General features: G+C 46.2%; 1 protein-coding gene across 2 annotated transcripts in view; it reads left to right on the top strand.

Moving 5' to 3' along the window:
* The first annotated feature begins 234 nt into the window (after positions 1 to 234).
* Positions 235 to 16,027, top strand: part of rhbdl3 (rhomboid, veinlet-like 3 (Drosophila)) — a 49,028-nt gene continuing 33,235 nt past the window's right edge. Inside the window, exons 1-2 of one of the 2 annotated variants that reach the window (XM_060046934.1) lie at positions 235 to 1,629; positions 2,050 to 2,073. In XM_060046934.1, coding sequence (XP_059902917.1) covers positions 1,507 to 1,629; positions 2,050 to 2,073 — 147 coding nt within the window. In that variant the 5' untranslated portion in view covers positions 235 to 1,506. The remainder of the gene's footprint in view (positions 1,630 to 2,049; positions 2,074 to 16,027) is intronic. The other variant, XM_060046935.1, reaches the window with a different exon arrangement.

Genomic DNA, 16,027 nt, shown 5'->3' with positions numbered 1-16,027 from the left:
TAAATATTTCAAAAAATATATAATATATAAAGATAAATCGAGGATTCGAAAAACTTAACATATCATTTTTAATAGTATTATTTATTTATATATAATTTCCACCCCCATATTTCATCGTTATAAATATTGGAAAATTAACGAATAAAATACCATATAAATTAGAACAGCATTCCAAGTATGAAATGGTCGACCACTGATGTTGAAACACTTGAGGCCTACATTTCAAGAAGACATTTAAAGCAAAGCTGGATGGAGTGAGACGTACTACATGTAATGCAGACAGTGATGACTCTTGTCATGCTGGTAGAGGGACATGGGGTACAATGCGTGTGTCTCTCGTTCTACTGTGCCTCGCTCCCTCGACGAGTAACAGCCTATATAGGCAGGCAGCGGCATCGCGCAGCGGTGGAACGCTGCCCGTGTACGACTCCCTGGAGCAGCACCAGCTCGGTGGAGTCAGCCAGAGTCTTCCCACAGCAGCTCGGAGTCAGCCCCGTGTGTTTTCCCAGAGGCTTCCCTCAAACGGCGAGGCAGCGATACACCGGGCATCCGACCCGCGCTGCACCGCCGGCAGACAGAGGACCTGGGAAGAAAAAAACACAACAATCGCCAGGTAGCATGACGCACCAAAAATTGGCACTTGCTGGAGTTTTCGCGGGGCTCGCTCCAGACAGTGAGCGCGAGCAGCACACAGCCAATAAATAGCCTTGTTGCGACCACATTCGCGTGCTATTTTGCACAATAATAGGACCGGGGGGTTCTTCCATCCGTCGTCTGGTCTAGTCTAGTGCCACTGCCTATCTGCGCTGCGTGCATTCGTAGTTGTCGGTGGCGTAGTTACTAGTTAGTTTATGGTGACGTACAGGGGTTCACTCTCGCCGTGATGTCATTATTTCTCTGGGGGAGGCTATAAAAACTCGGGCTTTTCGCCGGCCGCCGCTCTACGTATGTGAGACTCTTCTTTTGAAACGTGGGTTCCCGCACGCAACGCACGGCACGAGATATCGGTTGTGTGTTCCGATAGCCGGGCAGGACTGGTCCATTCCCAAGCACCGGCGACCTCCATTGGCCTCGTCCGTGGGGAGGAACACAGCGGGAAGCGGTGCCGTGACTGACACACAACACGAGCGGACTTCATTCCCAAGGTGTACAACGTGACGGCTGCGCAGGGTCCGCAACTTGGGACGTAACTTTTCGCCTCGCCTGGTGACATTTTGTGGAGGAACTGCAAGCAGAGTTGACGGCGCATGTCTATATGCTGTCACTCAGGGTAGTCTACTTTGACATGGATTCATCTCAATGAGAATGGAAATTAAGTAGGGGTCCTTTTTAATTAGTATGAAGCCAGCTCCCACGGATACTTCTAAGTCGCGTAGAAGAAGCCTGCACCAAGTACGTGAGTTATCCTAAGGAAGTCTCGGTGTCAATAATGGGACAACGCGTGTTGATGATATAGGATTTTATAGTCGTTGCTCCGCGAGAGTCATTGGAAAGAACAGCGCGAGGATGAGTGGCGGAGGCCGGGAGCTGCCGCCGGTCAACTGCTCCCCGGCGGTCGCAGCCAACGCTGAGGGGGACGCGATCGAGGTGTTGGAGAGCGCCGACATCCTTCCCGTCGCGCCAGAGGACGTAAGTCTCGGACTAGCCTTTTCTCACGTGCACATTTTAGACATGTTTCTCCGTCCACTTAACTATTACAATCTTGTCATCACGCTATAAGCTACTGTAAAACTAACTTCTCTGCACGTTTTAAGAATGACAATACATTTATTGCATCGTATGCTTGCTTCAGCTTTTACCATTAGATTATGCATTGGTGGGGATGGTACTATGACCACAACGGTCATATAGTCTACCGTACTACCAGCCTAGTTTGCCTGGCCCCTCAGAATGACGCCCCTCTGGATGCAGGTGTTGCCTCTAGACTCTCTGTGACACCTGTTACTGTTACTACGTTTACCTGTTTACCTTGTCGGCCGTTCTGTCGCACACATCTTCAATAGCGTTTTCTCTCCCCCCCCCCCCCCCCCCTCTTTCTATTCCTCTCAGCAATGGAAGTCTCTGTTTGACAAGGTAGGCGTCTCGTGTTACCGTCTCTTACTCACTCTCTTTAATTGCTTGCATGCATGCGCATCTCCATTGGGAACTGTCTGGTCTATAGTCGGTCTTTAACTGTGCGTGTTTGTGGTTGATGTGCATGATCGCACAACTTGAGTGACATTTCTGATCGTGTGTGTGTGTGTGTGTGTGTGTGTGTGTGTGTGTGTGTGTGTGTGTGTGTGTGTGTGTGTGTGTGTGTGTGTGTGTGTGTGTGTGTGTGTGCCTGTCAGTTGCGAAATGTACATTCAGATAAATGAAAATAAAGTTGATTCGGCAAGATGTTTTCATGATTTATGTAAACAAAAGACATTAAGTCCACCTACACAAGAGACCTTTTGCAGATGGCTTTAGCTGAAACACATACTGTTTCTAGTGAAAAAGACTTGCTGTTCCTTTGCTTAAGTTACTGGGTAACCCAGCTGTGGCTTTGACAAACCAATACACAAACACACACACGCAAACCAGTCCTCCCAACTATGAGCCGGAGTGCAGTCCTTAGGGAGTTTCGAACAGCGGGAGGTTGTGGGTGCGTAACCAACACACCCACACACACACACACACACACTGACCACCGCTGCACTAATGCAATTAGAGCGATACCTTATCCTGGATACATTAGTGTATCAGGGATAGCACTGTTTTCCCCTCAAACATGCACACGTACACACATACACGCATGCCAGAGACCACAGGGGATGAGGACGTGGACCGGGCGATCAGGGAAACAGCAGGCTGTGCTGACAGACGGCAAACGGACCCCCTTTTACCACACACACACACACACACACACACACACACACACACACACACACACACACACACACACACACACACACACACACACACACACAAAGATTAGCACCTGCCTGGTTTGGGGCCCCAAACACACTGCTAAAAGGAACTCTCTCTCTCTCTCTCTCTCTCTCTCTCTCTCTCTCTCTCTCTCTCTCTCTCTGAGTCATAGGCTCGTGTCAGGGTCACTCTTTGAGGCGGGACCGAGGTCCCACGGGATTATGGGAAATCCAATCCGGTTTGGAGTGTGTGTGTGTGTGGGGGGTGCTGGCTGTTTTGTGGTCCAGCATTAAAGCTAGGGTGGGCGATTTTGGAGAAAACAGCCGTTGAGATTCCGTCGCGTGCTCTCTGGCCCGTCCCTGCCACGCTACCTGCTGTAGGTCCTCCCACCGAACGTCAGTTATGCGCGTTCATGTGAATTCAGTTACATTGATAGGAAGACGAAACACCATGTCCGATTCCGAGGTAATTAAACATTAGTGCTGATTGCTACATAAGTACATATATAGCATCAACATCTTACTCACAGACATACCATGTATGTTATCTTAAAATCATTGCCATTGCGCTGGTAGGCCTAAGAAAGGTAGCTGTATCAGCCAAGCAAGATAGCAAACTAATTGCAACTGTAGTTCGTTAGCATAAGAACAAAAGCAAAAAAAAAAAAAAAAACTCCTTCTCCATGATAACAGAATTCTTCTAGGTCTCCCTCTTATCAATATTGACAATCGATATGATCTCTTTACTGTCGTTGTCCATCATTGTGTATGTACAGTACTGTGCTGAAAAAATATATATATTTGATAAAATAACACAGAAAGCCAGATTACACACAAGGAAACCGTCACTTCAAAGCGATCGCGAAACTGAGCTAGGCTGCTGCTAGCTTGCAACAACGTTATAACAATACATGGAATATCATATGCTAGACTTCCCTCGCAGTGCTTATCTTGGCAGTTGTGTCAACGTTGCTTTTATACAAACGTGACTCGGACATTATCCACAGTTGAGTTGAAGCCTAGGACACGTGTTAGCACAATCTCTGTGTTATTCCGACAGCCAGGGTTGGTGTGACCATAACTAACCTATAAAACGGACCGGGAAAAGAACCATCGGCTGATTCAAGACATCCTACAGAACCGTATTGAAATGGTTACATTACAGAACCGTAATGTAACGGTTATCGTGGCTTTGCTTAGTAAAAAAACATACCAGCCGACACTTTACATATTCATCGCAATATACCATGGAGGGATAGCACAATTCCTTACCTGTCTATAAGAAATATAGCCATCTCAGCGTCCGATTTTAAGTTTCTCCGGTCACGTAACTCTCTCCATCGCTCATAAGCCACGCCGATGTTTACTCTGGTTTTATTTCGAGCTCTCTCCGCCTCCCTTTTAGTAGCTGTCCTTTCAACAAGTGTCTTTCCTCTTTTTTTCTCTGTCTTAGTGGTGTTAGTTGATGGTATCCGGGGAATGGGAAATTTATGGGCCGTTGATGAAGACACGGCTATTCATTTGTTGTCCGCCGTAGGAGTACAAAACTGTCAGACCGCTAGGCTCGTGAACGCTCACGCAGGGACGCACCAACGTCGTTGCCAAGGTGACCGGACAGTCCCACAGCCAATAAGAACGGAGAATCGGAGCCTCGCTCTGATTGGTCAAAGTGTACATGAGCGGTGGCAATTTTTGGGTGCGGCCCACAGAGGCAGGGGAGAGCAAAGTTATGAGCAGATATTCTCAGAGCACTTCACCTACATATAGCTGACTGGCTATTAGGACAGTTTTGCCAAATATTACAGTAAAGAAATTACCCACCCTAGCTTTAAGTGGCTCTCCTCAATCAGCTGTCTCTATTTTGCGGCGGTGCTTTACGTTTCCTCGAGTGGTGTTCAAACGCAGGGAGTAGAATAGAGGAGGGGGTAGAGGAGGGAGCGGGGTCCCCCAAATGGTGAGGTCGCTGAACGGCCTTCCTTCTTCAAATGTCCTTTCACCCTTTCTCTTTCACATGTTCTTTAGCTCTCCATTTCGCTGTCCATCCTGCGGACAATGACCTGGTGCATTCGTCAAGGTGGCTGACCTCTAGGGACACCACAGGCTTGTCTGAGGTTGGAGGGGTGGGCGGGGGGGGGGGGGGGGGTTAGGCAGTGTGTGTCGGGAGGAGGGTCAAACCAGTCTAGGGACCCATGTCAATGCCCCCAGGGACACAGTGATCGATATACTGATCGTGGACAGATTGCTCTTGGCCCCGGCTGCTGTTTGTTTGAACCGGCGGTGTTTGTCGAGGGATTAGAAGCACTTGCACAATAGGAAGTTAAATATTACTCTTTCACAGACAATGGGGAGAAGGGTGGTTTGCTTACTTCTCTCCTTCAACGGATCCCGTCCAGCAGCATATCTTACTTCTGCAGACTTCCTCTGTGGCTTGTTTTTATGAATCTGTGATCTGCCCCATAATGATTATGACGTTGTAGTGTCCGTGCATAACCTTTTGTTTTTTTTTGAGTTTACTGCGCCTTAATACAGTTGTGTGATTACATAGGACATATCCTCCCCATTTAATCTATGATGACACTCCACCCTTAGTGTGTTCAGAGCCGGTTATCCTCGTCCCCAAAGCGATGTGAACTCGGCAGGACTAACCTCTACCGCCCACCACTCTCAGTCCAGGCTGCTGTAATCATATCGTCTCACCATACAGACCATTTAATGATCATCTCTCCCAAACTCCTCCATCAATAGTAAACATTTTCCTCTCAAATGTGACAGATAAAGACAATGTTTGAATTTGTGTGTTTGCGTTTGTTTGTGTATAGTGCGTGCCTGTGTGTATGTGCTTGCACTCGCGTGTCTGTGTGCACCAGAAGAAACCTTGTAATCCAACTGCTACATTTCACTTATTTTTTTCAAAGTCTCTTCTTTCGCTCCAGCGCCCCTCGTCTCTGGAGGGGATTTTGTTGCGGGGTAAAGTGCTTGTCTCCTGCGCACAAGGGGCGTGACCCCAAGCACACACAGGAAGTGAGCCGTAGCACACCTCCAGGTGCTTTTAGTCCTGCTGCTGGTGCCTGGGAGCTGCCCTGGGAGACAGAGGTGACTCACAGCAGAGGATGAATCAAGCGAGGCTGGAGGGCGAGCTGCCGTATCTATCATTATCACTCTCTTCTTAGGCTTAGCTTTCTCTTTAACCCTTTAAGTCTGTCTCTGTCTCTGGGTCTGTCTCTGGGTCTGTCTCTGTCTCTGGGTCTGTCTCTGGGTCTGTCTCTGTCTCTGGGTCTGTCTCTGGGTCTGTCTCTGGGTCTGTCTCTGTCTCTGGGTCTGTCTCTGTCTCTGTCTCTGGGTCTGTCTCTGTCTCTGGGTCTGTCTCTGTCTTGGTCTCGTGTTCCCTCCCTTTATTTCTCTCTTACCCATTCTCATCTTGTATCTGTCTTTCTGACGATGTATGTATACACGACTCCTGCATGCACAGACACACACATTTCTCTAGCTTGCTTTAGTTATACGTGTGACATATGCACCTCATCTGCAAATTGATTGCTGTTTAATACAGCAGGCAATTTGTTCAACGACACGCAATGGTTGTACATAGTCACCCATAAACACTCACTGCTCCACCACATGCTCATATTTTCAGCTCCTACATGATGAGTTTGAGAGGATTTAGGCAGGAACCACACTGCATGTTCAGGATTTGGGTTGATAAATCGCATTATGCACATTTCACAAATACTAAACAAGTTTGTTATGCATGCGTTTTTTTGAAGCCAGCCCTGAGAGATTTAACGGTGAAGCTTTGCACTAATGGCGTTGTAAATCCCTTCTGTCATAGAGTTTATACCAGTTTTATAAACAGGGCACATTTTGTTTGTTGGGTTTCTGTTTCCTTGTGTTTGGTGTGGATAACACCTGCCGGGAGCTGAATGTCACTTACGATCACTGTTCGTGATCGTATCCACTCTCATCTTCTGCTTTGAGAAAATGGAAACTGTCTGTCGCAGCCGCCTTGACCAGACCCCTTTCTCACCTGATGACCTCCAGTCAGAGGGCAAAACCTCCTTTCTGTAGTCCTTTCTGTAGCAGAGTGACGTATTAGATCGCTTGTGTGGCTGTTAGGGTGTTGGTGTCCATACTGTCGTCGTCGTGTTGACACAGCGCAAAGTGTCGAATCCCCTCATGTTCCTAGTGGCCTGTCTCAAATGTGCCAGCCACGTGCCCACAGGGGGCTTAGCGTTTAAGCACTTTCACATGGCACCAAACACACACGCACGCACACGCACGCACACACACACACACACACACTCACCGAGACACACAAACACACGCACATGCAAACAAACTTATAATTCTTTATATTTGTGAATTACGTAGTTACAAAGTTCAGCTGGATTGCTGGCTTCTTAAATTAACCAAATTGTACTGATTGTGGTCAATGTCAAAGATGCATATAATGTTAGGACATACGTAGACTTTAACGCTGTAATAGCTCTCGTGATATCATTGCAGGAGGCAGGGTGGTGAATATAAAAATCCAGCGGTGAATGCCACGTTAACATCCTCTTAATCAGCCTATGATGAAACAGCCCAGCTCGATTGGCGTTAATTGGGCTAACCGGGAACTTCCTAGCGAGGATGAAGTTACCTGTCTCTGTGGGGGGGGTTCATCTCAACCGCATTGAATGTGCATTTCAGCACATTCTCTCTCTCTCACTCTCACTCTCACTCTCACTCTCTCTCTACCACCCAGGTGACTGTTGCTTAATTGGCGGTCCCAGTGAGGGAAGCCCCTTGTGTTTGGCGGTGTGTTCAGCTGCGTCGTGTCCCTGTCTCACCCCGTCATCTGCAGCCCTGGTCACACTCGTGGGGCCTGATGTGGTGTGCAATGACATCATCAGCGGGCTGAGGGCGGGGATATAGGAAGAAAGGAAGGAGGTAGGGAAGGAAGATTTGGAGGAAGCAATGAAAGAAAAACGGGATGGAGCGAGAAAGGGAAGGAAGGAAGCAAGGGAGGAAGGGTGTAGGAGGAAGGAAAGAAGTTAGGAGGTTGGGAAGGATGGAAGGAAGGTAATATTCTGTACCTCCTACCCACTTCCAATGTAATTGCTGTTGACACATCCAGAGGCTCTGGGGTGTTGTGTTCTGACTTCCTTCACATCACAGATTGGGATTACATCATCTGTATTATTTTATAACAGAATGAAAATGATAAGGAAGTCTAATTAAACATGCTCCACATCTGCAGATTCGGTACCAGGTGTCAATTGCAATGGTTTTTATGTCAAGTAATAACCGTCAATTGCAAGGTAGTGTGTGCTGCCACTGTCTCTCAGTGGATCTCATGTTGGGATTGCTCCTAAAATCACAGATTACACCCGCTGGTCTATTTTTGTTATTTCGTTTCCTGTTGAAATGACATCATTTGTCACAAGATAATATCAGAATGATATCCAGGCTCCACACTGCGCATCAGACTGTGCTCACTGAGTGTTTTAATCAGCCCTTATCACCCCCCACACACTCGGCCTACCAAGCCCCCCCTCCCTTCGTAAATAGATTTCCTTAATGAAAGGCAGAGTTCCAGTCAGCGATCTGTGAAAACAGTTTTTAATGTGGAGGTAAAAATAGCCCTCCTGCCTGTCAATGTGTCAGAGCACACAAAGGGATAAGAAAAGGGGATTTGATTTGTCAGTTTACCCGTAATTGGCTCATGCTTGCAGACACACAACAGCAGTGACTTGAAATCAAAAAAATCTCTTCAGCTGTTTGAATGGCCCACGCCGCTAGCACACTGCGTGTTCTTTCTTTTTGCACAGTGTCTGGTAGCTTACTGTGTGTGGTAGGTGGTCTATTCTCTTGTGTCTTCTTGTACATATGTCCATCCTTTCACCATTGGAAAGGGACAGTGTTCTGTAAGAGCTGAGGGCCCAAGGGGAGGCAGAGTGACATGATGGCTGCCAGGGACATTTGGTGAATTAGTGTGTGCCTGTTTTTCAGGGGGAAGAGCGTGTGCATGTGTGTGTGCGTTTGTGTGTTCTTCCACCCTTCATAACCTGTCTTTTAGTCTCACTCTTTCTCTCATTCACTCTCTACTACGTATCCATCCATGTTGGATTTCATGAAAGACATGCAGAGTCACCACCAACAACACTAACATTGCTTAGAAATGATTTGCTCAATAAAAGAGATTATTAATAAAATATTATTTATCTCTTATTGAAAATCTCCAGCAGAAAATAATTAGGGAAAATAATTATAGCACATAACATCCATAGACGTATGTTTTTAGCAATCTGCGTGTGGATGTTTTTACGGATATTCGTGTGTGCGTGTTTGTCTTTATTCTTGTATGCTTGCGTGTGTATGTGTGTATGTATGTGTTTGGACGTGTGTATGCACATTGTGTTCATTTATGCGTGGTTCCCTGACGCAGAGCTGCCCATTAAGGAATGTTCCTCATGATGCGTCCAACACTGCCAGCTCTTTCATTCTTCTTCTGCTCGCTGCCGCTGAAAGAACAATTTGCTCTTTATAGAGACAGATGGCACGCTGACAGCTAGCTGCACATGCAAAGCTGACAACCACCGACACAGATGTTCCCTGGGTCAGCCTGGCCCCCAGCACTGGCAGGCTAGCACACACAATATATACTCCACGCTGGCGGCTCTGGAGTGCCCCTGGCCTCCACTCACTTTCCCTCCAGACCGCTCACTCACCTGGCAGGAGACCAGCACTTCTTCTTGCATGTGTCGCTGTGTCCGTGCCATCTCTGCCATCTCTGCTTCAGAGTCTTACATTTGTATGTCTGCTTGATGACAAACAAAGAGAATATCTCAGATATGCCCAAGATTGATAGAAAGTGTTTGTCATTGGTTAAGGAACAACCGATTAACTTTTCAACCCAATAGGCAAAAATATATTCAAGATGATTCACAATAGTTAGCATGATAGTAACAAAGTGTGCTCGCACATTATCGTGCCAGCATGTTAGAATTAACATGATATTTACAAAGCGTGTACTCAGATGTTCGTCATGGGGTTAGGTTGATCACACCCATTTGAAATTGACCTCCCTCACTCAGGTTTCGTTTCCAAAAAGGGTCATCGTGTTGTGCTGGCCCTGGTGTTGGTCTGAGTTCTTCTCAGCAAATTGTATCGTATTTATTATGTTCTGTTGAATCAGTTGAATCAAAAAAATAAAAAAAGCTAATGATGCGATGAATATTGAGCGATGGATGTTGGATGTAGTTGTAAAACAAGCACTCTATCAATTCAGTAGTTGCTGTTGTATTCTAATGTGTGTACATCTGGTAGATGAATGAATTTCACCTCCACTCATTCTGGATTTATAAAAAAGACTATCTTTGGATGTGAAATCTATTCTTGTCATCACAACATTTGCTCGGTGGCCCACTGCTTGGGCCTGGTTAAACGTAACAGTATTACTAGAACACAACTTTATTCGCAACGTCACGGCCGCACTGAAAATGGCCACCATTTTTACCTGACACAAAAGAGATTTTACCTGCCTCCATTGAGCTTTCATACTGGAGGGCCTGAAAAGATGTTGCTTGAACCTAACAAAAACCTCTTTCAGCAGAAAGCCAAACTCACTCTCTCTCCCTCCGCCCCCCCGCCCCGGACTCTTAGTTTTCTTCTCACTTCTTGCTGGATTTAACAATTCAATTGAGTACAAAAGGTACTGCTCTATAAACAGGCTGTCAGGCACAACAGTGTGGGAAGAAATGAACACTGGGTACCTTTGCGTGAAAACAGTATTGAGATTACTTTGGATCCCCAGCCGGAAGGTGTTTGTGAGGGACATTGGTAATATTGGTAATAAAATATATTACTTTTTTCATTTTACTCATGAAATGAGTTCCATGCATATTTGTTTAATTAGAGGTCGCTTTGGAAGACAGTCATTCATGAGAGGCTCATATGATCATATCTTTTGTGGACTTTTTTTCAACCAACACAATCTGTACATCATCACCAGTGCTTGCTATACGGTTTCACCTCTGGGCTGAACAACAAAGCAAAAAGTAAAGCGAGGAGGATGCCTTGTTTTGCTGTTGGCATGACGACCCGGTTATGGCTGGGCTCAGCAGTTGTCCCAAGGTTAGAGACACAGTGTGCTTAGCGTTCCACCCGAGCTCTGTTCCTCACCCGTCTCCCCTGGCTCGTCTTACAGGGCACTGCCACTGCCAAGGCCCCTGTAGCACAACCTTCTAGCATATAGACCCACGCACAGTGCTGAGGTCGCCATTTTTGACTGGAAGAAACCAACATCCTAGACAAAAACAACACCACCACCATCCAAAAACACACTTAAGACAAATGTAAATATGCTATAACTGTATATTGTGTGATGTTTTTATGTCAGATTTTACTTCTACTTCTGTTTTATTTGATTTGTTTGTGTCAGCTGTTTCCGCATACCTTTTTTCCCAGTATTTATTGGCTCTTGTCTTGTCAGGGAAAGTGTGTTTGTGTGTGTGTGTGTGTGTGTCTTTGTGTGTGTGTGTGTGTGTGTTTGTGTGTGTTTTTTTGTTTGTTTGCATGTCAATTATCACTGGATGGTCGGAGTGTCTATTCGCTGTGCTGTATTATTTAGTAATTTGGAGAGGCAGTTACCTTATAATATGCATAGAGTTTGCACTGGAAACCACATCAGCCATGCAGATACACTCCAGTTTGTCAAATTGCCCACTGCTTGGGCCTGGTTAGACGTAACATTACTGCAAGAACACAACACAATTTGCAATGCCACAGCCAAAGTGAAAATGGCTTCCATTTTTACATTTGGTTTCAAGGCCTGAAAAGGCCTTGAAACCACCTAAAATCTATTTTGTTGTTAATGGTACTTTTCTGAGGAATTCAACGCATTTGATCCAAAGACTGACTACAGATACAAATAAATGGAATGAGTCTCAAGTGCATGCACAGCTCTAACTAGTGGCTATGGTTACGGTGAAGAAAAACAACTATGTTAGCCCCTTGAACTGCCTTTGCTGAAAGATTTCTATTGTAAGTTCTCTAATTAGTAATGATTAATTTTAAGCAACCCACTAAAACAGAAGTGGTGTGCTACCATTACCTTGGCCATTGTTATAGCTCTTTAAATCTGAAACCTGACAGATAAACGATCACACCTTCATGAACGTGTGTGTGTGTGTTTTTGTTTTTGTTTGTGCGTCCATGCATGCGCGTTTGGAAGTACTTGAAAGTACACAACTCAGTCAAACTTGGGTCTGCCTTTACTGCAAGCTTCCTTCCTGCTCTGGCCCTAATTTCCACTTTCTCCCGGCCTTAAAAGGAGAGGGCTGTCAGTCTGCAGAGGGAAGGCAAACTGCTGCCTGCTCCCTGACCCCGGGGGATTATAGCAATGGGATTATGAAACAGAGGCTGCTTCAATGGAGCCATTATGGATCAGCATGAAGCTCTGTGGCTGATTGGCTTACTGCAGCCATTTGATAGATGCCCTGACCAGCCAATCACAGGCCGGGGACCTGCCGGACCCGGCACCCAATATGCGCTGTACTGTACACCCCATCTGATTTTAGGCAGCTAAGTGGGGACGGTAGTGAGGTGTGTGTGTGTGTGTGTATGTGTGTGCGTGCGTGCGTGAGTGTGTGTGTGTGTGTTTGCTTGTGTATGTGTGTGTAAGGGGGTTGTGAGTGACGGTTTGAAGGGTCCGAGCCTATCCCAGATGGCAACCTTGGAAATGTTTGTGACAGCCCCAGCCCCCACCCACTGGGAACACCCCCTCCCTCCCTCCCTCTCTTTCTTCTATTCCCTCATCGGTTCAAACTCTTTTCATTGGTCTTTTAAGAGATTTCTTGCGAAAAACCCCGCCTTTTCTCTTTCTCTTCGTCTCTCCCTCTGTCTCTCTCGCACTCTCTCTCTCTCTCTCTCTCTCTCTCTCTCTCTCTCTCTCTCTCTCTCTCTCTCTCTCTCTCTCTCTCTCTCTCTCTCTCTCTCTCTCTCTCTCTCTCTCTCTCTCTCCCTTTATCTCTCTCTAACTGGGGCCCGCCTATCCTCAGTTTCTTCTCCCCACTTTAAGAGATCATAAATCTGTAGGATGAATGGGCCAAATGTGTCTGTCTCTGTGTATGTGTTTGTGTGTGTGTCTGTCTGTGTGTGTGTCTGTGGGGGGGGGTTCAACGAAGGGCTCCTCTTAAAAAAAAAAAAAAGAAGAGACAACTCAAAGACAGCTTTCTAAATAAATGTACCCCCTCCCCCATCATCATTACTCCCCCCCAGCCCTCCCTCCTCACCCCGGGGCCTGTGTCTGCAGAGCCTCAGTAAAGGCCTGCTTTATAGCGGGCTGCGGCCCTTAATGGGAGGGCCTCACCCCGGTGTACGTGGGAGGGTCTCTGAGTAAGGTGGTGGTGCTGTGTCTTTGTCTCCGGGCTGACCCCCCGGCGCCCTCTGGCTCCACTACATGGCTGCTCCCTCACCTCCTTTGTGCACGCCACATACATTTGTGAAACACAGACTGTGTGTTTGACAGGGACTTTGACTTTTGTGTATATGCTGTGACAAAAAAAATCAATGTGTGTGTGTGTGTGTTTACATGGGAGGGTCGGCCTTCATTTCACACAGAGTGTGTGTAAGTTTAAATGTTTTGCTGCCTATTTTTCCTGGTGTTTTTCAAATGTTCTGGTTATGCTGTTTTTATATATATATATGTGTGTGTGTGTGTGTGTGTGTGTGTGTGTGTGTGTGTGTGTGTGTGTGTGTGTGTGTGTGTGTGTGTGTGTGTGTGTGTGTGTGTGTGTGTGTGTGTTAGGGGTGTAACGGAACACAAAAGTCACGGTTCGGATCGTACCTCGGTTTTGAAGTCACGGTAGGGTACAGGATGGTACGGTCACAATTTTAAAAACTGCTTGTTTGTCTACAACGGAGAATGGCCGTAGATCAGCAGCAATGAAAACACCATTGAACTTTGTTATGGCATTTGCATTTGTAAATTCCCAGACAGGGGTTGTTGAAATAGTGTCGTGAGCTGGGTTCGTTTTTTTTTCCACAGCAACGGTGTTAATAACACCTGGATGGTGCCTTTTCAAATGCGTGTGCATGGTAAAGTGCTGTACGTAGACACGAAGAGCCCTCTCCGTAGCCGGAGAGCCTGTCGGAGACCCTCTCCGTAGCTTACGTGCGCATCCAATATTTTTGGACCGTGGCCATGGACCTATTGGTCACCGCAACGGAGACGGCATGGGCTGTGGTTGGTCCTCTTACAAAATTATTTCCAGAATCACTTCTCCGGTTTGACTTTGCACCTTAATTACTTTGTACATTGTTTACTTTGCACATTAAGGACCAATATAACACCAAATAAGGGAAGTTTATTTACAACACCGCTTACATGCAGTGGCGGTTCTAGGGGCGGGGCCACAGGGGCCCTGGCCCCCCAAATCTGATTGGCCCCTGACGTGCCCCTGTTCCGTCAATCAATTGATGAGAAGAACTACCGGAGAATTCAACGATCACAGATGCAATTCCACACCCACACTATTGGCGGCAGTAATGTGTCAATGCAACTTAGGAGAAGAGGCGGACCAGCGGAGGCCTTGGCTTTATATGTTCTTTTCTTGAAACTGTGATTGTTAATGGCTGAACGTTACCAGAGCCTGACATTGAGGGAGGCAGGGGGAGTAACTATTTGTATGTGAAAACGGTGTTGTACATGGTTGTTAAAATACCTATTTTTTGTTTTGTGTGTGATGTATTGCATTGAATGAGTTGTATGCATTGTGTCCTTTATGCACAATATAAACGAGAAAATCGTTTATATGTTATGAAGGTATGATGTATTTGTGCCATACTGAAATTATTTGTGTGCTTGGGTGTATCCCGTACTTGGCCCATGAATGTAACATGTGGCCCCTTTATGGCCCCTGTTTCAGAAAAATCCTAAAACCACCACTGCTTACATGGTTTGTAGTCATCATATAAGATCGATCGAGCGGCGAATTGCATTGCAAATCCGACATACCGACGGAGAGCTGCTGAGGGGTCTCCGTAGTTACGGAGTCGGATTTCGGAGTTGGAGTAGTATACTTTGGCTAAACGTTCCGGGGGGAACTCCGACTTCAAGTATTAATTCCGCATCGAAAAACAAGCCTTTACATTTGCTGTATTAACGCTATGTACGCCACATTTACGCACCCTGGTCCACCTCTGTAACCACCCAGAAGTGCCTGTACCGTGAGGGTTCGGTACAAATACGTGTATCGTTACACCCTTACTGTGTGTGTGTGTGTGTGTGTGTGTGTGTGTGTGTGTGTGTGTGTGTGTGTGTGTGTGTGTGTGTGTGTGTGTGTGTGTGTGTGTGTGTGTGTGTGTGTGTGTGTGTGTGTGTGTGTGTGTGTGTCTGAGGTATGTTGATCTGTTGCTCCATGACCACCGCTTCTGCAATAATCGGGAACGTTGGGGGTCAAATGTTGATCTGAACACATGCATTGGCTCCAACTAGGGACCCACACACACACACACACACACACACACACACACACACACACACACACACACACACACACACACACACACACACACACACACACACACACACACACACACACACACATTCAGAAGGGCTCATAGAATTTCTCTCACATTCAGTCTCCCTCCTCAACCAAACACCGACATTTTCAGTTCAGTTCAGTTTCAGTCATATCTAGGTTGTGTCAACAATACAATGAAATATGTTGTAGGAGACAAAACGGGTCAGCTGTAAGAGCCAGAGTATGTAACAGCACAAGTCAAATAAAGGTGAAATTACTAATAAAAAATACACAACGTTGAAGATGTGTATGTAGCTGTTATTTATGAAGAAACACTTGGAAAGCATTATGACTGCAGATAAGGCAATACATTTGAACTAGTTGAGTGACTGGGAGTTCCCTGGCTAGGGCTTGGGCTTATATAAACTGAAGGGGAGACTGTATGTATTGGCTTGGTTAGGAAATGGAACATCTTGAGCATCTGTGTCTTCTTTGTACACACACTAAATGTACAATCATCTTCACATTTACACATCATATTCTGAACAACCTTTGTGTGTGTGTGTGTGTGTGTGTGTGTGTGTGTGTGTGTGTGTGTGTGTGTGTGTGTGTGTGTGTGTGTGTGTGTTC

This window comes from Gadus macrocephalus, chromosome 3 (assembly GCF_031168955.1).
Source record: "Gadus macrocephalus chromosome 3, ASM3116895v1".
Taxonomy (NCBI): domain Eukaryota; kingdom Metazoa; phylum Chordata; class Actinopteri; order Gadiformes; family Gadidae; genus Gadus; species Gadus macrocephalus.
This window is presented reverse-complemented; position numbering and strand designations above follow the sequence as displayed.